Raw genomic sequence first — 24,055 nt, 5'->3', positions numbered from 1 at the left:
GTTAGTTCTAAGACAGAATATGTCTTAAAAGCCTCTCTACTTTCACATTTAGATCTGTCACCTGAGGAGAGAGCCCACAATGTCAACAAACTTCTGCAAAGGCAAGCAGATGAGGTCAGAACTGAGTGGGATAAGCTGAATCTACAGTCTGCTGATTGGCAAAAGAAGATTGACGATGCTCTCGAAAGGCTGCAGGGCCTTCAGGAGGCCATGGATGAGCTGGACCTGAAGCTGCGCCAGGCGGAGGCATTCAAGGGGTCCTGGCAGCCAGTGGGGGATCTGCTCATCGACTCTCTGCAGGATCACTTGGAAAAAGTCAAGGTACTTGACATATGTCAGTATTTCTGAGTATAAAATAGTTCTTTGTATGAATCTCTTTATAAGCAATTATCTTTTAGAGTGAGAAATTGATATCTTTGTATCATAGTGATTTATATTCAAAAATGCATATAAATAGTTTTATGATTTCAGAAGTTAAAATGCAATGGGATCCTCCTTGAGAATGTACACTGCTGACATGGGTAAAGCACTATAGAAAAGTGCAAAAATCCTCAGCACACTCACTGTCAACTCAGGAGATGCAAAATTGGCAGTTAAAGAAAGCAAAATAAAATAGATAGGAGAATATATTATAAAATTCTATTGAACTAATTTTTTGCTATATTATATTTTCTTAAGTATGATGAATACATAGTTGTTTCTATATAATTGTAGAGTAAAATTTATACAATTTGAAATATGAGGTTTTTCATGATGGTGATATTTGATTCTGTCTTTTTTGATAAATAGGCTTCATAACTAAAGATAGTCTTAAAAAAAAGGTGGCAATCCTGGAAAATTTGTCATTATTTTCTATAACTTAATGCTTATCTGCTTTTAAGGGTTGTTTCATAAAATCATTGCTTATCGAGAAACTTGGGCAGACTTGTCCTCTTTCAGCATGACTGCCATGGACAGACTTGATAAATAATACAGGATTCCTTCAGCCAGAGCACAATAGAGGCAGCTGCCATTTTGATAAGAACAAAGTGCCTCTGTTCCAGTCACATAAATGGGAATCATCAGTCATTTTGAAAGAGACCTGAGCTAACTGTTATTTTCTCTAGATGAACATTGGGATCTAAAAAAGAGGAAGTAGAATGACTAATGGCAAGAAAAATATTCCTCTAAAAATCTAATGTAGTTTATTAAAATGAAAGTCCTCAGGTTTTAATCACACAGAAAGTTTAATGAGCGTCCTGTGCAGATGCTGTACAAGAACAAATGAAATAGTAGCTGAGAAATTTGTTTATCTGCATTTAAATTAATAAATGAACAGAAGAAATCTTTTTATAAATTCTCAGAAAGTGCCATTACAACCATGATTTTGTTTTGTTTTTTTTTTAATTTTGAAGAAGGTATCCTGAACAGAACCACTGAATCTCTGATATTACTGGAAAACAAAGCAAGTCACTTAATTCTAAAGCTATGAGCAGGAGTGTTGAGTCCATAATTATAGTTCTGAGTCCTGTTATGGTTTAAAAAACAAATAAATACGTTCTAGTTAACATAATTAATGACTTAATAATTGCTTCACTTAAGGGTTAAATACTTTTCCTTTGGAAATGTTTCAGTTAAAAGCTAAAGTTGTTGAAGTTTCATAGCCTTGAGTTAAAAGTTGTTAGTAAAAAGTAAGGTTTTTTCTTTATTGACTATATTATCAGCCAAACATTATCCAATTGAAACATTATCTATGTCTCATCCTTGCTCTGGTTTTTATGATGAGTATCATGATTGATATTACAGTATGAGGCAAGGTACCTAATTTCTCTCTATACATCTAAGAAACCCAAACATCTTCTGAGTAGATCTTCAAAACATTGGTCATATGCAATTGCATTTTTTACAAATCCTTCTCTTAATTTGGATTACAATAATTTTCCCAAACCTAACCTGATGAATAACTTCCTGGGGAATGTTTTTAACTCTAGTGCCATTTGTCACTGTCCTCTTTAGTTAGAGTTGCTGGAGCTGACAAGGTCATGGTATAACTTTGAACTCATACTAAATAGTGGATCCTTGTTGGATCAGTATTAATGTTGTGATATTATTATTACACATGCTTCATCTGAATTAATGTACAAATTGGTGTTCTTCTCTGGCTGTAAGAAGGATGCTCCAAAGGATGCAACCTAGACTAGAGGGTATCTAGAACCAAACTATTCTTCAGACTTCTCTGCTGTCATCTGTTATTCTCTCTTTTTTCTTCTCTCATATGAGTGGTGTTATCTGCAGGCTGAAATGTGCCTTGCTTTCTTAATAATATACATTCTTTCTGTCTCCCTTCCAGGTATATCTTTCTGTCCAGAAACCATAATTTAACTGTCTTAAATTCAGTTCAAGCCCAAATGAATCTATTATTAGTCCCTTAATATCCATTGCCTGATCAGTTTGATTGTAGCTCAGGTCATATTTTAGACATGGCTTATGACTTCTACTCCCCTCTGCAGCAAATTCAATGATGCTTTCTCATTGTAATCACTAACAAAGTGTTCTTTTCATCAGCATGCCTGGAACACTTAGGATCCCATGAGACCACCACTCAGATTTTATATGAAGCTTTTGCTGCTGTGCAACTGATATGCAATCATGCCTACCTTATCCACTTGGTATCTTATTCAAAGACCCGTTCCAGGAATTGATGGTGGAACCAATTTCTCTCTCTTTATTCCCCGAAGATTCTCCTTTGCCATGCAGAACTGTGATAATGATTATGCTAGCAGCATGCAACAATCATTGCATGTTGTGCTGATACCTCCTCACTGTTTTGTTGTCTCTCTGCCGACAGCTGCTGAGAAATACAAACAGAAATTAGTACCCATAGGAAGTTTCAGGTTTTTGTACTTTTCCACTCTGGAAAATTAGGTTTCTTAAATTAAAAGACATTGTTTTGAGATGTTGTGCACAGAGTTTTGCAACTGAGAAGCCAATTTTAATGGTGTGGTTTATTTTTAGCTAAAGGTAGTTCGGCTACTCTCAACATACTCAGGAGTATGCAAAGCACTTTTTTCTGCCAGTGATATTTTAACATATCACTAGCAGCAATATAACTGCTTCAGTTTTCTGTCATAAACAGCAGAGCCTCTAGACTCGATGAGTATAACTACATCCTAATTTTTTTTTCTTTTGCAACCTCCATAAAACAAAACAAAACAAAACAACCAAACAAAACCAAACCCAAAACAAAACAAAAAAAAAAAACAAACAAACAAAAAAAAAACAACTCAACAAAAATAATGAAGAGTGGGCAGTAGTGTCTGTGGTTTCTTTAGTTCAAAATAGAAGTGCATATCTCTAGAACACCTTCCAAATAAAGGGCTATTCATGTAGAATCATGTGGACTTTTTTTTCAATTAACTCCAGTCTGCTATAGGATAATTAGTTCTCCCTCACTGTCACAAAAAGAGGGCACCTTGACTCAGTATAATGATAACTGTGAAAAGCAGAACAGAATTTGGTTACATAAGTCTTGTACCTTTCTGCAAGGAATTTTCATGAATGTCTTAGTCTTGCTGCTTAAGAACTGCTGGTCATTTTTGGAGATTCACTTTTATAGTTATGATTAAAGCAGTTGCATGGACTTTGTGTACAGATTATGGACTTTATATACTTAATGTAACAAGAATATTCATAAAGGATGCAAATATCCTTTTTCATTCTTTTTTCAAAGCCTATTTACAATTTAAATACAATTTCTTGTTGAATTATATGCTGTTTATTTCAGACTTTCTTCAGCATAATTGAGAGTTGAAGTCAATTGTATGTCACTGACAATGTCAATTTTCCAATGTTCATTGGAAAATTTCAGCCTGAAATTTATTTATTTGTAAAACAAATAGAGTTTGCAGTTATTCATAAATGAAAAATGAACTGATCACTGATCTGCTCATCATCTACTCCAAAATGACACACTGTGTGCAGAGACTGGGGACAATCTTTTTGTCCCTAGTCATCTTTCCTATGATGAGACAAAATGAGACAAAAGTAAGGCAACCAATTCAAATAATTAGCTGAGTTTCAGTCGTGTTCATATCCAGCCATAAAAAGAATGCAAATGGATTTGCAAAGATTGAAATTCCATATTATTACAAGCATTTTAATACTAAATCAGCAACCTCAATTTCAGAACACTAAATGGGGGTAGTTAGTTCATCATCATCATATTTAAGGTATTATATATTCTTCTGTAGTCCACATTGGTACTGTTCAGCTACTGCTGTGCTGCAAAGAGGTATTTCAGCAAAGTGAACTCTTACAGTGCTGTTATGAGGGAACTGTGCTGTCAGCTGCCTAATATGGAGATTCTGACCACAGAGTTGTTGAATTTTTAATTTATGTTTTCATCCCAAAATTAATTTAAATGCTTGGGTAATTGATAATTTTCTAGCCTTTCAAAAAAAAAAAAAAATTATTTTTGCATGGAGCTGTTAGGGGTCACATAGAGGGAAATTAATGAATGACACCTAGAAGCAAGCCAATAGTCCCCATTCATCCCCTCCACCATTAGCAATGGAGATGTGTACTGGAGATCAGTTTTAAATAGATCAATATAATCTATGCTGGAAATAATGACCTGGAAGATGTATTGATAACCAGAATTTCCAATCAACTTGATATCAATAGCAGTGCCAGATCCTTGTTAAACCAACTAGAGGTCAGATTGCAATGTGATGCCTATTCTCTTGTTAATTTTTGCTAACATAAATTATGCTATGCACCAAATTAAGTTGCCAGAGCTCATGATGTCCAGTCTGTAACATAAAATGGCATTGCAAATATAGCAGCTTCTGAGATAATTTTTCATTCTCTTTCTTTACTGATAGAATTTCTACAATATCTAGACTTCTTAATATTCTGTTTTAAAAACCACAAAAATGCTAAAGTATTTTACATCCAGACTTTTAGACTATGAACTATGATTTGATTAGGTGTTTTCAAATAATTTGTACAATTAGAAGATGACAGCATCCATTGGTTTGTTATTGAATAGGAAACCATTTTCCTGTAGTGTAGGAGATGGAAATGTTAATGTTTTCTTCACACTATAACTAAAGTAATTACTGTTACAAATGGCTCTCAAGCTTACCATTTCATATACATCATTCTGTGATAGGACCATACAATAGTTATTTATGAAATGTTCTTAAACTGCTTAAAATGCATATACATTTTTTCAGTTTAATCTGAAGCCAGCTGTTACCACCAAGAGCTGTAATCAATCTGGGTTAAGATGTTCTATTTCCTTAAGTGAGTCTCCTAATAAGTTCTGTGCTGGACTCTGGGAATTTTAAAACTATTATATACAGAATAACCATTTCCTACTAATGAATTTTCCAGCTTTCCAAAACCCAACCATCAGTTCTGAAGAAAATTAGAGATGATCGTTCTAAACAGATTTTGTATTAGTTAAATATTTGTAATTTAGAGATTGTTCTAAGATGCTATAAAAGGAGGAGATGATCTCATGGCACACTAGAGGACGTTTACATTTTAAAAATAAATATGGTCAATGAAACCAGAATTTACAAAATATCAACTCTTCATCAATTGTTGTACTGCTAAAATAAACTAAAACAATAGAGTAAATGTTTTAGTAAAACTAAAACATTAGAATATATAAGAGCATAATAAAATCTATTTTAAAATAAACCAAAACGATACTGAAATTCACTGGAACACTTTGACATCCTACAGATGTCCTTGCGATATATAATATTCCTGTGAATTTAAAACTTTGTGGAGTTTGCTATAACGAAAGAAATACTTGAAGTCTGCTCAATTTGTTAATGGGTCAACTTTTAATATGTTTTTATACATCAAAGACACTTCAGCTAACCACATTACTGAATTGGTGACAGCCTGGTATGTTGTTTTTCCCTTTTTTAAAATGTATTTTTAAACAAGAGAGAATTTAGTAGGGTTGTTTGGTTGTCACTGTTGAGGGCAAGTTTAATTTGCTAAGGTTTTTTCTTAAATACGAAATTCAGTTAAAAACTATGAACTGTTTTGTCATGTACTTGTACCACATTTTAGCTCTGGTATGCTTAGCTTGTAGGAGATGAAAGTTACTCAGTTGTGTCCTGTGGTCTCTCAATCTCATTTAAACAGTTTATGAATCAATTTATTTTCTTACACAAAAAGAAATGTTCAAAAGTGGTTGTTTAGTATATAATAATCAGGTAGTTTTTCTGATACAAATTTAATTTAAAAGTATAATCTGCCTTATGTTCTTTCTATGTAATCAGACAGATAAGATTGGAGAGTTTGTTATGGCAATAGCCTAAATCTAAATCCATTTTAAACACCTGAAGCAAACAATCATTCCCTCTGCTGACTTCTTTTGCAATAAGTTATACATTTCTTGTCTCAGCTTTAGATGCTACCACTGTATCTATAGTTTTTTACAGAGACTGGCTTACATAGCTTTTTGTCTATATCAAGCTACCTGTTTAAAGGAAGAATCCAAAATCTTTTTTTACATAGGAATAATAAGAATGATGAAATCCTTGTCTTTTAAAATTACAACTGCTCTTCACCGTACTACTTATTGGGAAACAGTAGCATAATTGTGATACTGAAAAAGTAGCATTGCTCTGCTAACAAAGAAACAAAAATAAGTATTCTTTAATTAACTTTCTGAGGAATCACAGCTAGTGTAAGGAGCACTTGTAGACCACTTTACAAAGAACAAGCACATGGAAAAGAGCTGTTCCAATTTAACCTAATTTCTATCAGATTTGTGTTAACTGTATTAACACAATTATTAATAGTGCATATTAACTATTTTCTCTTTGATTAAGGATGTTTGGGCTAAAAAATACTGATAGTTTTCCCTGACAACTAGTGCAGGAAAATTCTTGAGCTCTAAAAAGGTGACCAGTCAAGGCGGAAATCTTTTCTACCTCCAACCCAGTTTGGTAGAAGATGCTATTATTAGATCAACATATTTCATTTAGAGCCAAATTTTTCCTTGTATGAATTCACCCTGCTGATTTCAGTGGGAATTCAGCATGCACATCTGCAGGCAGATTTTGACTTTTTAAGTATTGGTAATCTCTGATCTTGGTTTCTGTTACCCTGCTGAGAGAACTGACTAATAGGTGTATAAAGACTTGTCTGTTGTTTTATGCCTCTGAAGTTCAGAATTGAGGTCAGACCAGAACATTTTTAAGAGATTTCTCTTTATCAGTTTATCAGAGGGAAGAATGAGACTTGAGCTTTTAGAGGGAGAATTAAACATTAATTTTTAAGTAGCTAAGTGGCATGGTTATAGCAGGGACTCTGACATTTAGCATTGCTTTTTGTTTCAAGTTTGCCATATAAATGCAGCATGCATAGATATTAATCTGATGGTGAAGTATTAACATTCCAAGACATGACATTAAATCAAAGATGCTCTTGAACTGTTTTGGTTCTCTTCAAAAGCCTTCTTTTTCTTATGACCTGGAAATGTAAATATTTAGCCAAGAGGGGGAAAAAAGTACAATGCAAGCAACACATTTCTTACTATGGGATCATTTTATTCAGGCTTTCCTAAGTGAGTGTGGCACAGGGAGCTGTGTGGCTAAAGGGAGCAAAATTATATCTAAGGAGTATTTATAACATAACTCTGATATCTTTTTATATACAGTCTGCTACTATGCAAGGAAAAAGGATATCCCAGAAATTATTGTATAACCAGACACGTGGACATTCACTGAGACAGGAGAGGAGGGAAAAGGGAAGAGTACCAGAAATTAATTTGAATGTTGTTTGTTTCTGTGATGAGGCAATTTTTTCCCATGAAAAAATCTGTCAGTACTGTGTTTCTAATGAAATCATTTCTTAAAACATTGACAAAATAAATTCTTAGGAACAATCAAGTGTGTAGATTCTGTAATGATATTGTTTCTATGACATGGGAAAATCAATGAGCAAAGTAAAATCAATTTATCAAGCTCCTGTGCTGGTACCCAGTAATTGTCTAGGGACTGCTTGATGTAGGGAGTGCAATGAATGTTAGATTGCCTGGAATGTTTATCAGGGGCCCAGTAGTTACACATTTCTCATTTTCATCTTTATAAATTTAAGGCCAAATAGAGTTTTATTTCATTTTTTTTTTGGCAAAGGTTAACCCATAATAAAACTTTATAATTGCTACTTAGCACTTTTATAGTGCTTCTCATGTTCCAGATAGTATGAGCTAATTTTCTCAGCTTCTTTCCGAGACTGCAATAGAAGTATTATCCTCAGTTTACAAATAGGGCCATTGAATCAGTGAAACTAATTTGTCCAGACAGCAATGCCACTCAAACTATTCTTATTCTCTTGAATTTTTACCTGAAAATTGTTTTATTTGTTCAATTACTCACTGGATTATTTTGTTCAATTACTCATTGCGTTAAGAATGATAGTTTCATCAGTCACAGCAGGAGCCACTGTTGCCCATTTCCAAGAGCCACAGCCTTCTCCCCCTAAAGACATGGCAGGGCAGCCACCCAGAAGGATTTCAGCCTGAATGCCTGGAAAGGTAGGCACTGCTCATAATAGTTGCCCAGGCTGTGTCTGGTGCTGTTTTAGAAACCCGAGACGTGTTTAACTTTTTAAGTTGTATTGAAGTGTCTCCTTTTCAGCATTTCATTTTAATATTCTTTCTTCCTACATTAGCTTAAAAAGTAAATCACTGTCACTTGTGGTTGCTAAAAGCTGCTGTTACAACTGAATTCCTTCTCTGGCACTGTTGAAAGATGTTCTTACCAGATGTAAGAAGTCTAGGAATTTACACCACAAGTAGGCCCGTGGGAATCTCATATGGTTTAAAAAGTGCAAGGCGCTGCACCTGGGTCTGGGCAACCCCTGGTATCCATCCAGGCTGGGGATGAACACATCGAGAGCAGCCCTGCTGAAAAGGGTTTGGGATTGCTGGTGGGTGAGAGGCTGGACATGAGCTGGCCATGGGCACTCACAGCCCAGAAAAACAAACATATCCTGGGCTGCAGCAAAAGCCCTGTAGGCAGCAGGTGAGGAGGGGATTCTGCCCCTCTGCTCTGCTCTGCTCTGCTCTGCTCTGCTCTGCTCTGCTCTGGTGACACCCCTCCTGCAGGGCTGCATCCAGCTCTGGACTCCCAGCACAGGAAGGACATGGAGCTGTTGGAGTGAATCCAGAGGCTGCCAAGATGAATAAAGGGATACAGCATCTCTTCAATCACCACCCTTAGCACAGAAGAAAGGCTGAGAGACTTGGCATTGTGCTTCTCTTTGCAAAAAGAGAAGGCTTCAGGGTAACCTAATTGTGGCCTTCCAGGAAAGATGGAAAGATGGAGAGAGACTATTTACAAGAGCATGTAGTGATGGGCCAAGGGATAATGGCTTCAAACTTAAAGAGAGTAGATTTAGATTAGATATTATGAGGAAACTCTTTACTGTGAAGGTGGTGAGACACTGGAACAGTTTGGCCCATCCCTGGAAGTGTTCAAGGCCAGGCTGGATGGAGCTCTGAGCAGCCTGGTCTAGTGGAAGGTTCCCAGTCCATGGCAGAAGGGTTGGCAATAGATGACCTTAAAGTCCCTTCTGACCCAAGCCATCCTGTGATTCTGTGTTGACCTGGTGTTTCACCCATGCCCACCCACTCCACACACATCATACAGTGGTGATGAAAAGGTGGAGATGGGAATTTCAATCTTAATTCAAGAGTTGGAACTCAGAGCTTTCAACAAAGCTGCAGGTCCATTTGATCTGCATTCTTCTGGATATTCCAGACTGACTGGACTGTAATAACTTCTTTTGGCCTTAAGCTCTATGAAAAATTTTATCCCCCTTACTAGAGGTAGTAATTATCAACTTTATGAGGCTAAACATTATGAAATACCTACTGGGTAAACTTAAAGACATATGAGAAGAAAGCAAAGATTTCTTTTAAGATCTCTATTAGCTTTTTGTTAGAAAAAATGAGGAATTCCTGAAGCTTATTGTCTGAATTGTTTAATGTTGGTCAAGTGTCAGAAAACAATCTGTGTTTTAGTAGTCTCTAAGCTAAGCTTTTGTATGTATCCATATTTTTCCTCCCGAGCTACAGCATCCACCTGCTGATATCTGGAAGCTTGAGGTGTTTTGTTATGTTATGATACAGGTGTTGCAATCTTTCTGGTTTAAACTGCTTTCCTTTTTTTTTTTGTCAGTGTGCTGGTTTTAAAACCCAGTTGGAAAATTAATCCCACTGAAAGTGTTCCCTTCCCCCTCATCCTCCTCTCCATAAGAGGGAGACAAAACCAGATATTCTGAATTAAGGAGAATTTATTTGAAAAGCAGCAATGAAATAAGAAAAACTAACAGGAACAGCAACAACATTAATAGCAAAAGTATACAAAAGACTGTGTGATTTACATACAAAAAAGGATATTCACTGGCCAAGTGAATATCTGGATATCACTGGCCTGCCTAACCACCGAGACAAAAGGCAAAAATGGCCCCAGACCCTCCATGGTGCCCTTTTCCCCCCACCCCAGCCAACAGCCCAGGTTTCTTCCAGAAGTGAGGATCCCAGTTTCCACCCCTCAGTAATGACATGGAAGGTATGGAGTATGGAATACAACCTAGGCTCATCCATGAGGCCAGCAGCTCCATCCTGTGCACGACCCCCAGCCCAGCCTCTGCCCAGCCCTTCCCCGCTCTCTCGCATGACTACAGTGAGAAAAACAGCTCTGTCCTGGCCAAAACTGGGAGAGTCAGTGAAATAGTGCATTTGCCTTTAAAATGCCATGCTGCCTTACAGCACAATAGAGATTTGCTTTGTAGCAACTATTTTCTGAGGACAAGGAGCCGCTATAACCTGAAAGAGCTTTTGGTGGTGAGCACAGGTTATTATTCTACCTTTTCTGTTTGTATATCTAACATAAATTGTTTACAAATTAACTAATAGCAACAGATACTGTGTTATTAATGATTTAAAAACAATTTCACTGAGTCTACAACCTGAGCATATATACTTTGCAAGTGTTTTTAGCTTTAATAATGCTGACTATGAAACCATACTAAAGGGAAACTTTCCTTTGCAAAATTTCTTTTATGTTTCTTGTGACCTCGGTGTAGTGATTGTTAGACTTTCAGATCACACTTCTAAATCCTTCTAGTTGTTTACAGTTCCCAGGTACTTAATCTCTTCTTGGTTGCAAAGTAACTGAGTAATTGACTTTGATTATATGGAAAAATTGGTGTGGAGCTGTTTATAACACTTCAGTAGTCATGGGCTCTGCCATGACATGGTTAGAGTTGTTCTTGTAGAGAGAATTACAATCTAAATTTGCTTATTTACTTTTCCCCCCTCCATGGAGGAGAACACAATTTCAGAATAAATGGCAAGGCAGTAGCATAGCTTGTATTTGTTCAAGAATCATAAAACTGTATATCAGTTGTTGATTTTAAATAAATAAATAAATAGATCTAAAATGATAGTAACCTAGTGATCTGTGTTTCAGGATAAGTGCATCTATTTATTAGTGTGCTTCTGTTTGCTAAATCAGGCATCCTAATAAATAAATATTTTCAACTAGAAATAACATTGCTACAAATTGTAGCTTTTTTCCTTGAGAATTCAGAAAAAAAGAAAATTAATACCTGGCATTAGTTCATTTTTTGTTTCATCTATTCAAATTTTAATAACCTTATTTTTAAAGAAATACTGAGCTAGTCTTCCAAATTCCAGGAAATGACTTTTGAAAAATGGAATGTTTTACTGATTTAGAAATACAGAATTGAAAATGGGAGAGAACCTAAAGGGAATTTGATTTTCTTCCTCCCCTGATGTTTTTTGTTTGAACTATTTTTATCCCAGAAGAGGATTTATATTCTACTGTAGTGCTCTCTTGCTTGGTCATTTCTGAGTTTATAAAAATATATAGGATGGAAAATTAAATCAGCTGAAATCCATTTTGTCTCAACACCGCCTGCCCCAGGAGCACTACAATCCAATAAAAATACAGGGTGAATTTAAAAGCAAGCTAAGTGTAGCATATTGAGCTGGAGGCTGACAAACCCAGGTTTCAATGAAATTTGAATCAGACTACACTAAACCCCTCAAAGAAGAAACTAAATCATTTTGAACTAAAAAGATGGAGACTGTTAAACTGTCCTAGGACAGTTCAACACTGTATGGTTTTAAATATACAGTGAGAAGTGCTCTGGCCCATGAATAGTTCTCCACTTGGACACCAACTGAGCTGAGGGGGAGAATCCTCAGTGCTGGGAAGCTGCTGTGGCAGGTGTAGGGCAACCACTCACCTTGCTGTGCACAGGGATCCTGCTCTGATTTAGCTGCAGCTGCTGCTTGTGTAAAACCTTCCCAAAGCAGAAATTCATCTGACACAGGAGAACTTTTCTCCCTAAGTCATCTCATATTTTCTTCACAGTGCCAGATGTTCTTTTCTGTCTCTTTCACTGGTTGTGAGAATTGAGGTTTAACATAAGCCAGTGCTAGCGGGAGACTCCTCTGTTTGAGGGAATTCTTCACGGAAATGTCAGGCTGGCATGAGGCCACAGCCTCGTGTAAGTGCTGCTCACAGAGCAGGGAAACAGACTTTCTCTGTAGGCACAGTTGGCCTTTTCCTGAAATCTGCTTCACACTAAGTGTGAGAAATACCCACAATGGACCATGTAAGGGCATGGATCATGCTCATAATTCTGGTCACACCTGAGTCCTAATGGGACGTAGTCACAAGTGCGGAATGAGTTGGCAGATGTTATTGAGAGGCCATTATCAATTGTCTTCAAGAGTCACAGCGACTGGGAAAAATTCTTGCATCCTGGAAGAGAGCAAGTGTCGCTCTCACCTTCAAGCAGGACAGGAGGAAGGACACAGGGACTTACAAGTTATTGAGCCTCACTCAAATCTCTGGGAATGTGATGGAACAGCCAGTTTTTTTTAAACCATCTCCAGGCATATTCCTGCTCTGATTTAGCTGCAGCTGCTGCTTGTGTAAAACCTTCCCAAAGCAGAAATTCATCTGACACAGGAGAACTTTTCTCCCTAAGTCATCTCATATTTTCTTCACAGTGCCAGATGTTCTTTTCTGTCTCTTTCACTGGTTGTGAGAATTGAGGTTTAACATAAGCCAGTGCTAGCGGGAGACTCCTCTGTTTGAGGGAATTCTTCACGGAAATGTCAGGCTGGCATGAGACCACAGCCTTGTGTAAGTGCTGCTCACAGAGCAGGGAAACAGACTTTCTCTGTAGGCACAGTTGGCTTTTTCCTGAAATCTGCTTCACACTAAGTGTGAGAAATACCCACAATGGACCATGTAAGGGCATGGATCATGCTCATAATTCTGGTCACACCTGAGTCCTAATGGGACGTAGTCACAAGTGCGGAATGAGTTGGCAGATGTTATTGAGAGGCCATTATCAATTGTCTTCAAGAGTCACAGCGACTGGGAAAAATTCTTGCATCCTGGAAGAGAGCAAGTGTCGCTCTCACCTTCAAGCAGGACAGGAGGAAGGACACAGGGACTTACAAGTTATTGAGCCTCACTCAAATCTCTGGGAATGTGATGGAACAGCCAATTTTTTTAAACCGTCTCCAGGAAGAACTAGAAAGTTGCATTGGAGGCAAGTCACATGTGAGATACCACAGTGTTTGATCCTGAATCAGTATCATTTAATATTTGTATTAATGGAATGGTCCCTGGGACAGAGCTCACCTTCAGTAATTACCCACTTGATACAAAAGTGGGAAGAACAGCCATTACACCAGATGGTTGTGCTGTCATTCATACAGACCCTGACAGCATGGAGAATTACACTGAGGGGATCTCATGAAGTTCAACAAGGAGAAATGCCAAGTCCTGTGTCCTGGGAGGAAGGTAACAATATTGTACCTGTGTCCACGTAACAATACACACTCAAAACCAATTGGCCAGAAAGCGACTCTGAAGGTCTCCTCTGAAGAGAAGAGCCTTGGGTACTGGTAGACAAACAGCTGACAGGAACACACTCTTAAAATCCAGTTATTAAAGTTACTAGGGAGATGCCTCTGCCTGAATTAAGGTGCAAACAAGACCATATGCCGAAGTTGATACTATGGATTTTATTTAACAGTAAAATGTGAGGTAGAGAGATAGAAAGAAATAGAAAAGGATTGAGGGTGGAAGAGGGAGGGGAGAAAGACAGTGAGAGAGAGAAAGAGATCAGATGGAATGATAGTCACCACCCATGGATCCAGTGGTATCCCATTGATCCTCTTCACCCTGAGCTTCTCAGTGGTGGGGATTCCAAGGTTGCTCAAAACTTCTCACCATTTATACACTTTAGCAAAAAAAAAAAAAAAAAAAAAAAAGTGCTCATTGGCTACACAGTTCTCTCATTTAGTTGGTTAAATGATTCCCTCACTTCCAATGCTGATTAGTCCCATGCTTGTTCTTTCTCTTCGTTTAAGCCAGTAGCCTCCTGTCTTGAGCCAGCAGGCTGTGGTTCTCCCCCCACTGGACCCAGCCACAGCCGGCTACCAGCACAGTTGCTGAGCTGGCCTTCCCACAGACTCCTTGCAGTGAAACATCTTTCTCCCAGCTTCATTTACCTTTCCTTAGACCTGAGGTGATTGGACATTAGTACCACCTTTATCGTATCTCAAGTTCCTGTCAGGTGGGTTAACTCACAGTCCAAATTTCAGGAATCCAGAAGGCATTTTGGGACAGGATGGGCTTTGGTGGTCACAGATGAGCAGTTGCTTCTTTGCTTGGTTTGCTACAGTGGCAAAGTCCTTCAGTGATCTTAAGAGCATTTGAACAAATGGTGATCTTTAAGTCTCTTACACAGACCCTCATGGCACAGAAGGCTGACAGCACCCTGGGGTGCATTAGGCAGAACATTGCCATCAGCTTCCTCTCTGCTCAGCCTTGGTCCACCTGGAGGGCTGGGTCCAGTTTTGGGCTCTGGGATATGAGAAAGGCATGGATTTCACTGGAACAGGTCCACTGCAGGACCACAGATAAGGTCACAGGACTGAAGCACTTTCCTGTGAGGAGGGGCTGAGAGAACTGGAGCAGCTCAGCCTTGAGACTCAAGGCAGCTCAGTATTTTATCAGTGTGTATAAATTCCTGATGAGAGGGAATGAAGAGAGAGCTGGACTGTTCTTAGTACTGTCCACTGACAAGAGACCAATGAAAATGCATCAAGTTCCACCTGGATATGAGAAGAGACACCTGTGGCTGTTCAAACACTGGCACAGGTTGCCCAGAGAAGTGGTGGAGTCTTGATCACTGGAGATATTTAAAACCTGACTGGACATTGTCCTGAGCAGCTGGCCCCACTCTGGGGGCTAAGCTAGATGATCTCAAGAGTTGCCTTCCAGCTTTGGCCAGTCTGTGATGACAGCTTAGAGTTCTGTGAGAAAAAAAAAAACATTTTTTAGTGTATGCCTTTGCAATGATTTTCAGTAGACATACAAAATTATTTGGAAACCATTATGCATTTAAACACTAATAACAGGAAGAAATTTGTGTTCTTGCCTTCAGTTTTTGTACATGTCCAATCTTGCATGGTCTTAAAAAGTTTATTAAGAAGTGCAAAACATTTAATTCCTAATGTTTATTCCTGTATAAAGACAAGATATGAACTGCCTAAATAGTAAATACCATTGCTGAAAAACCAGAGAAGATTTTCAAATTATTTGAATTTTTTTCCTTCCTTTATAAAAAGCTAAGAAAAATGTTTTAAATTCCTCATGTTTAGGCTTGTAAAAATGAATATTAGTGGAAGAGGATACTATCTACTGATGTCTTGCATTTACTGTATCTGGGGGAAACTAACTTCGGGATCAATTTTAATTTCCAATGTTGTGCTCTAAGCATAAACATAGTGTTCAAATCAAAGGCTGGTGTTGCTATAATTGCCAGTCCATAAAATTTGAGAAATAAAAATCTAGAGATGATGCCAAATTGCCTTTAACATCTTATACAGGCATCGTGCCAGTTCTGTCCATAACCAAATAGATAGAGACTCATTTCCAGAAGCTGGCACTGAACATTCAATCATTTGATGCATTGGTGAAATGAACTTTAAAGTCTCTTTTAACTCCTGTTTGCAATGAGGGAAGGGTACTGCAGTATATGCACCGTGAGATTCATGGTCCCTCCTCCCACGAGTATGGGAAATACTAATGAGTCTTGATTTTTACCAGTGTGTTCAGGGTGACTCAGGACAATATAGTTGGGAAAAAATACCACACTATAATGCTGGAGTAATTGTCCATACGTGGTCTCACATAGATTTTTTTTAAACCTGTTTACAAGTCCAAGTGTTGTTAAGGAACAACAGAACAGAATAACCCTCAAAATGGGTCCGCTCCCAGCTATTTTTCACACCAGAAATGTTGCAGGTAAGTAGGAGCCAATAGGAATACTGCCTATTTTAAATCATAATTGTAAAGCTTAATAGCTTGTTTTTAGTTTCTTCTTGAACAATTGCATACCAGTTGCAAATAAATAATTATGTATTGTCTGTTTATTAAATAAATTTTTAAGACAAATACAGCTAAACTCAATCTCAGTACTACTGAGGTGTGCATAAGGATATGTGACTTTGTATGTGCATGCTGTTATTTTCCCCTGTCAGTGTGGCAAATGCTAAGCAGCAATGATTTCATACTCAGTAAAGCTGCATAAATGCTACTTGTTCTGACAAAGCACTGTTGTGGACTATATCTAAACATATATGGTAGGTGTTCGGATCAGTTGGAATAAGGACAGTAAATGTAAAAAAGCATTTTTAATGATCCATTGGCATTTTTCAATAGCAGACAATAAAGAAAAAACAGTCCTCATTTTAGTCTTTCTCTGTGCACAAGGAATACTTGATGTTTTGGGAATATACTTCCTTTTCAGGGTGTATTTTCCAATTGCCTTCATGGGCTTTAGTCACCCTATTCCATTAACATCAGTGAGCTGGAAGTTACAGGCTCTTGATTGAATTTTGATTGGACTCCTGAACTCTGTGTTTGGCTTGTCAGCCAGCAGTTGAGCATGTGGTTGAGGGAGAAGGGGTTAAGAAATAGACTCAATGTTCCTTTCTGAAATTTATGATGAATTTAGCAACAAAAACTCCATGAATCTAGAAAAACATTTAATAATGATTATATATATTATATATATTATAAATATAGACGATATATGTTATTTATGTATGTTTATATACAAGTATATATAAATGTATTATATATACATATATATATATGTACAATTAATATAAAATACATAATATTATATATATTATATATATTATAAATATAGACGATATATGTTATTTATGTATGTTTATATACAAGTATATATAAATGTGTTATATATACATATATATATATATGTACAATTAGTATAAAATACATAATACTGATATTGAAATAAGCTTGTTTTCTTTGTTTTACTCTTCTACTTGAATGACTAGTGAATTTTCTTTTAGTTTTTATGGAACCAATTTATGAATGCTAAAAGAAAAAGCAAACCTTTTCATGGCATTGAAAAAAAAACCCTCCCCCTTTGGTGAATCTTTAAATAAAAAGACCTACATTTTTTCTCTCTCTTCTGAACATTGGGCAGCCTTCCAAAGCAAAATCAGTCTGTGTTAGGGTTCCTTAAATAAAAGATAGGCTAAAACCAGCCACATGGCATGTGAAATGTGGAAGAAAAGACATCTGAAAAAAAAACCCTAAGCATCAAATTTTCATAAGTGGAGTTGGTATTCTCTGGAAAGAGGTGAGGACTACCTGGTGGTTTTTACTACCTTGGAATAGGATACCCAAAGCACAAAGAAATTTAATGAAAAATATGCAGAAAATTACTTGTAAATAATTTTGGGAGACTTATCCTGCATCTTCTAAAATATCTTAGATCTGTAATTACAGACACTAGCCTAAAATCCTTTTTGAAATTGAAGTTCCAGCACCAAATAGAAAATACATAAGAAAATCCAAAAGGATAACCAGTAGGGAAAAGATTTGGCTTGGTGCTGAGCACTGCAAGTTCAAAACATTGCTATCATAATAGGGATCATTATGAACTAAAGGTCAGCAACTCTGCAGGGACAAAAATAACCCAAAAAATCCACTACAGCAGTGTTCAGTTTTCAGAAAGAAAACTGCACACAAATGAGGAAGCCTGCCAAAAAGGAACCAAAAGGACAAAGTGTGTGAAGGCAGCACAGAGGCACAGCATCCTGAGAACCAATCCATACCATCCAAATGGATTCAGAATGACCTGGAAAGATGGGTTGGCTAAAGAAAATAATAAAGAAACCTATTTGAAGGAAAAATACAAAGAACAAATTGTCCTGATTAAGATCATTAAATCACCAGAACCAGATGGCTGTTTGGTCAAATGTTCTAATGGAAGTGTCATATAGCTGTATCTATTAACAGCATTTTCTGATTTAAAATCAGGGGGTTTTAATGAGGAGTGATGAGGGACACACATGGTGATAATTTTCAAATACGCATGTAGTCAGGCCTGTGGGCCTACAGACAAGGAAATCTGGGAAAGGACATTCTGTAGAAGAGAGAACAGTTTTGTAAAAGTAGGTGAGCCTTACATCTCCAACTGGGCCTTTAAGAAAATATGGGCATAATCTTTAAGGAGATATAGGCCATTGCCATTCCCCAGAGGTTTTAAGCAAAGATATGTCGTCCAGGAAAGAAATTAAGTCTCAGTGAGACAACGGAAAAGGTCTTCTAGTGGGTAAATAGCCAATTATCTGGTAATTTCCTGTAAAAGATGGAAAACAGAAAGCACAAATCAGTTTTCCCAAAGATGAAGATGATGTGCTCCAGAAGGTCTATTCAGTCCAGCATGTACATAAATGAACTGGAAAATAAAATTATTGATACAGAGGCACATCTTGATGATGCAAGCCTATTCAAAGTATTTAAGGTGATGACGGACTGCAAACAGCTATGGAAAGCCTTCACAGTACTGACTGCCAGCAAAGTGATGGAAGACAAAATCAAATGCTAATAAATCTCAGGCAAAATGTAGAAAAAGTTATCCCAACTTTCTGTGTACAGTAATGATCTCTTTAGGCATTTCAAACATTCCTTTAACACCATGAAAGAGGTCTTGGAATCATAACATAATCTTTGAAAACATCACCTCAATACTCAGGACTGTTCAGAAAGCCAAATGAAATGTGAGGAATTACTGACAATTACTGAAAAAGCAGAAGATATCATGGTGCCACACTGTAAGTCCCTGTTGTATCTATAATATGTATATAGTAGGAAGTGTTAGGGATCCCTGATGTAAAAACAATTATAACAGACTATATAACACACTAGGTAAAAGGTATCCAAGGACAGAATGAGTGGTCTTGGAGTTTGTCTTATTTTATACCTATATCTTCGGTTTGTCTTATTTTTTTGTCTTTTTTTTCAGATAGCTATCTGTATGTGAGTTACTTGCCTCGGCTCCCTATATAGTCAGTTAAAATCTGCTCATTTCTGTTGCAATTCAGAATGTGATTCTTGTCATCCTATAGTAAAACGTTACATTATGTTCAACTCCTTGCTTTGATTAGCTGTGGAATATAAAGGAATAATGTAAATACAAAGGCAACTCACTCAGATGTACATGCCTTGTAGACACCCACATTTAATCAAATATATCTCCATCTTTGCATCTTAAGCAAAAGGAAGGAAAAAACATGATATAGGTCTTGTACATCCTGACGCAGCACAAAGTCCACTAGGAATGGTCGATCTCTGTCTCTTATGAGCTAAGATTTAGGTCCCAAGTGTGTCTCCAAAAATAGGTTTAAAATCCCCCAAAACTCTAACCTAAATGATAAACTTACCATAAGATATTTTGTATTGTATAAACCTATGTTAGTCCAAAAACCAAATATGTAATTCCTTGGAAAAGATTCCATCAAGATCTGTTTGATATAAAAATATAGCTTCTGGGTCCATAATCTCTGAGACTCAAGTTGCTGAGCTGGAAGAGTGCAAGGGACAGGGAAGCTGATGCTTTTCCTTACTTTCTTCCTCATGGAATTGTGTTGGCAAATATCAGACAAGGGACTGAGCTTTTCATCTGACTGATTATGGCCACTGTGTGCTCTCTAGACTTTTAGTATTTGTCTGGTTAGGATGCCTGTGGTATGTGTCTTCTAGAGTCCTTGCTCATTTTCCAAGGCATTTTGAAATATTTTCCAACAAGACTGTACGGATCATTTAAAATCCAATCTACCACCTACAGTATCACAAACCATTGAAATTCTGTCTTGCATAAGGACAGTTATAATGAAGATAATTTGGGGCTCGTTGTCCTATCGCTGTTCATACTGTGAACTCATTTGCACACTGAGCAATTTAATGGGTACATCTTGTTGTGATAGTAATACACTACTACTCACCATGTATTTTGGTTTTTAAATTACCAACAATATAATACTTTAATTTTTTCGATATAAACATGTCATATGTTTAGTGCTCTTTATGCAGAAGGAAAAAAATAGAAAAAAATCAACCAGTCTTGTATTATACAAAATTATTATTAGAAATATAAATATTTCTGTAACACATTTCCAGTAAAAATTCTAAATTTCCACTCCTACAGTGCTTAGCTCTAGAATCATGTAGGCTGACTGATGGAGTGGATGTCTGTGATAAACTATTGCTTAAAGAAGGCTTACAGTTGCTGATTTTTTAATAATACAAAGTCATATTCCAAACCTTTCTGTGGTTATTTTTTTCTTTTCTGTCTACAGTTTTCTAATTGTAAGCTTATTGGCATTAATTAGATAGCTGTTCATTGACTAGCATTCCTTTTTTTGTTCTTGCTGTTTATCATGTTTGGATTTGGCCAGCTAATAAACAGGCATAGCATAATAGAATACAGAATATTGAATTTAAAGGCAAAAGCTGTGGTATTTTGTGCATTGGAATATTATTATCACATTGCAAAAATCATTATCCTTGCAGCACAAAAATTTAATTAGGACATCGATTGAAGAGAAGGCAGAAGATGAGTTTTCTTCTTTACTTGCATATCTATTTCATTTCTTTTGTTGTGGGTTGCTTCTGTGCTGTAGCCTTTTTGGTCTGTAACATAACTTACAGTCAAAAAACCTGCTGAGTAATTATGAAAGATTTTCTATTTCATTTTAATTTAGGTATAATGGCTGTGTAATTTACCTAATAATTAATGTTGGCGTTCAAGTGAGACCAGTACTTTCAAGTCCAAAATGCAGATGTAAATAATTGGTCTGAAATCAGTCAGAATCTTCAATATATGTTTAAAAACAAGTGCCTGATAAGGCCTGTGTGCTTTGCTTAAATAGTGATGTTTTTCAATCAGAAAGCTGACCCTAATCCGATAAAAATAATAGAAAATTAACTCAATTTAGTACAGGAACTGCATTAAAGTGCATTGTAGTGTAGGAACTGATCTTTGCATCTATTGATTGGCATTTATTCTGTCAGTGTTTTTAATTTTATATATATATATATATATATAGTGTGTATTTAATTTTTATTATATATTACCTTCCTTATATATTTTCTAAGTTATCTAAATATATGTACATGTATATGTATATCTATATTTTATGCAAAATGGTTATTGGTGACACTAGATTAGGGGTGTTCTCTCATCTGGGAAACAAAGCAATATGGGAGGAACTGAGTTGATCATTCCAAATGTAAGCCACAGAGTCATGATCAGGCACCTTGGGCCATGGTAGCAGATCACAGAAAAAAAAGCAGTAAAACAACCATTTGTAAGTGAAGTGCTCAGATAGAGGTGTATATATTTCTTCAGCCTTTCAGGCCTTTACTTTACAACAACAAATGTCTGCTTTTACAGCATGTTGTTTGTTCTCTGAACTCACTTGCTAACTAAAAAGTTCAAGGTAAACACACATATAACTCTCTAGGGTAAAACCAAACGTGAGCTGTCTTCCTTTTCTTTGTATTTCAGACCTTGCTCAGCACTAAACCATAAATCTGTCCTCACCAGTAATGTCAGTTCTACTCCAGTGGTATAAAACTGGTGAAATAGGGAAGTTAACTGTTATGTCATGAACTTGATGTAAGCATCTTCTCTCATATCGTGGCATTTGCTTATTTCCCGCACTTCCTTTCCAAAATACACATCCCTTCTGATGGTGTATTTTAAAGATTGATCATTAGAGTCATTCACTGTATGAGTACCACTTAAGTCAAACTCCTTATGTTGCAGGGTACTTTAACATAATTGATGGAAGTCAAGTCTGTTTTTAAAAGATGTTTGAGGAACAATTTTTCAATGATGTTTACCTTTAGTGCTCTTCATGGCATTCTAATGTCTATGAATGTCTTCCTATTATTTACTCTTAAAGTTCACTGAGATACTGGATGGGCTTTTTTTTAACCTTATTTTGTATCATGTGTTGATGAAAAGATTACTAGGCAATAATTTCAGGTTATTTGATGAACTAAAATGAGATGCAGACCACATGCGGCTTATATTAAAAATGCTGAGAGAAAGGAGCTATAGAGCAGACTCATACAGCAAGTAAATTATTCTGCCTTGGTGTGCAGACATGATATGGCAATAAAACATGATCCTGAGAATGACAGAATTTGTCCCTTAGAAAAGACTCATTGTTACATTTTGACATATTTTATCACATTAAAAATTCATAAATGTCTCCTTAGAAAATATAGATATGGAGCAGTGGAAGATCTACATAGAGATCCCTCTCTGATAAAGTCATGGTGCCCTGAATTTATCTGAATGTACCCAGCTACATCATGGAGACATCCTCATCAGGTTGTTGATTTTAAAAAGAAGAAGTTTGTAACTGGCAGATTCTGGTTTTCACATACATTACCGAAATTAATAGCTAAACTGCTTTAATGCATGGTTTTAAAGGTTATCTTAAAAGAAACATTATTTTGTTTTTTCTTTTAAATATGAGCTATGTAAGCCAGTTTGAGCTGCATAGCAATTTTTTAAATCTTTTTTTGTCTCCTTTTTTTTGAATAGACTTCCCATTATTAACCTTTTTATTTGTAACACACACAATACCCATGGTAAACCATGGCCTTGGGTCTGTAAAAGTTTCATATTTTTCCATTTGTCATATTTGGGAACAGCTGTCTTCCTCTGTTTTCCTGGGTTAAACTGCTCATCACTCCCATCCATCCTGACTGAACATGTTAAACACAAATATGGACGAAGCAGAAGACAGTGCACCTCCCAGTGGGTGTGCTGGTTAGAAATTTGGATAAACTGGACAGAGGTGGCTGCGAAGGTTCCAGATTCTCAGCACCTTCTGAAATGCCAGGTCTTACACTTGAGACCAAAAGTCCATATGAAGTTAAATAAACAGACAGGTAACTGAATCATGGCCATGTGCTCTTTCCTTTCAGCTTGGCACATAATATCTTTACATTACTAATCAGCTGGTAGCAGAGCCCATCGTTTTTGAAGTTAGTGCTCGTATTTATTTGTATTTATATTTGATTCACACAGGTTTATCGAGCAGAACTTGTTCCCCTTAAGGAGAAGGTGCATCACGTCAATGAGCTCGCTCACCGCTTCACTCCCCCCGACATTCAACTCTCCCAGTACAATCTCAGCTGTGTGGAAGACCTGAACACGAGGTGGAAGGTGCTGCAGGTATATTTCACATTACTTTTTTCTTTATGCTGCATTTAAGTAAATATTTCTATTTCTCTGTGCTTTGTTCCCTGTGGGATAGCACCAAAGGCATTCTAAGGAATGAAAGACGAGAAAGCCCAAGAAAATGTTTATTGTTACCATTCATAAAGGCATTAGAGAGAGGCCCAACCTGATCTTCTTGATAGTTTAAAAATATAAAGGGCAAGCCACATGTTTTGCACACATTTCAAAGATAATATGTTCTCTTCCACAAAGCTCAGGAAACATTGTGAACAATTCAATTTTTACTGTAAATTATTGCTTTGATTTATCAAATCCAGATATTTGGAAAATAAATTTTTCATCTTCTCTGAAGATACTTGGAGACAGTATGTCAGGGTGAGATGTTATTGCT

The 24,055-nt window shown here is 36.7% G+C and overlaps 1 protein-coding gene across 8 annotated transcripts in view; it reads left to right on the top strand.

The window, feature by feature from the left end:
- Nucleotides 1–24,055, top strand: part of DMD (dystrophin) — a 1,148,466-nt gene that overhangs the window by 965,300 nt on the left and 159,111 nt on the right. For all 8 annotated transcript variants that reach the window (XM_041472370.1, XM_041472371.1, XM_041472365.1 and 5 more), the window contains 2 exons: nt 53–321; nt 23,512–23,658. In XM_041472370.1, coding sequence (XP_041328304.1) covers nt 53–321; nt 23,512–23,658 — 416 coding nt within the window. The remainder of the gene's footprint in view (nt 1–52; nt 322–23,511; nt 23,659–24,055) is intronic.

This window comes from Pyrgilauda ruficollis, unplaced genomic scaffold (genome assembly GCF_017590135.1).
Source record: "Pyrgilauda ruficollis isolate IOZ18807 unplaced genomic scaffold, ASM1759013v1 scaffold29, whole genome shotgun sequence".
Lineage (NCBI taxonomy): Eukaryota > Metazoa > Chordata > Aves > Passeriformes > Passeridae > Pyrgilauda > Pyrgilauda ruficollis.
This window is presented reverse-complemented; position numbering and strand designations above follow the sequence as displayed.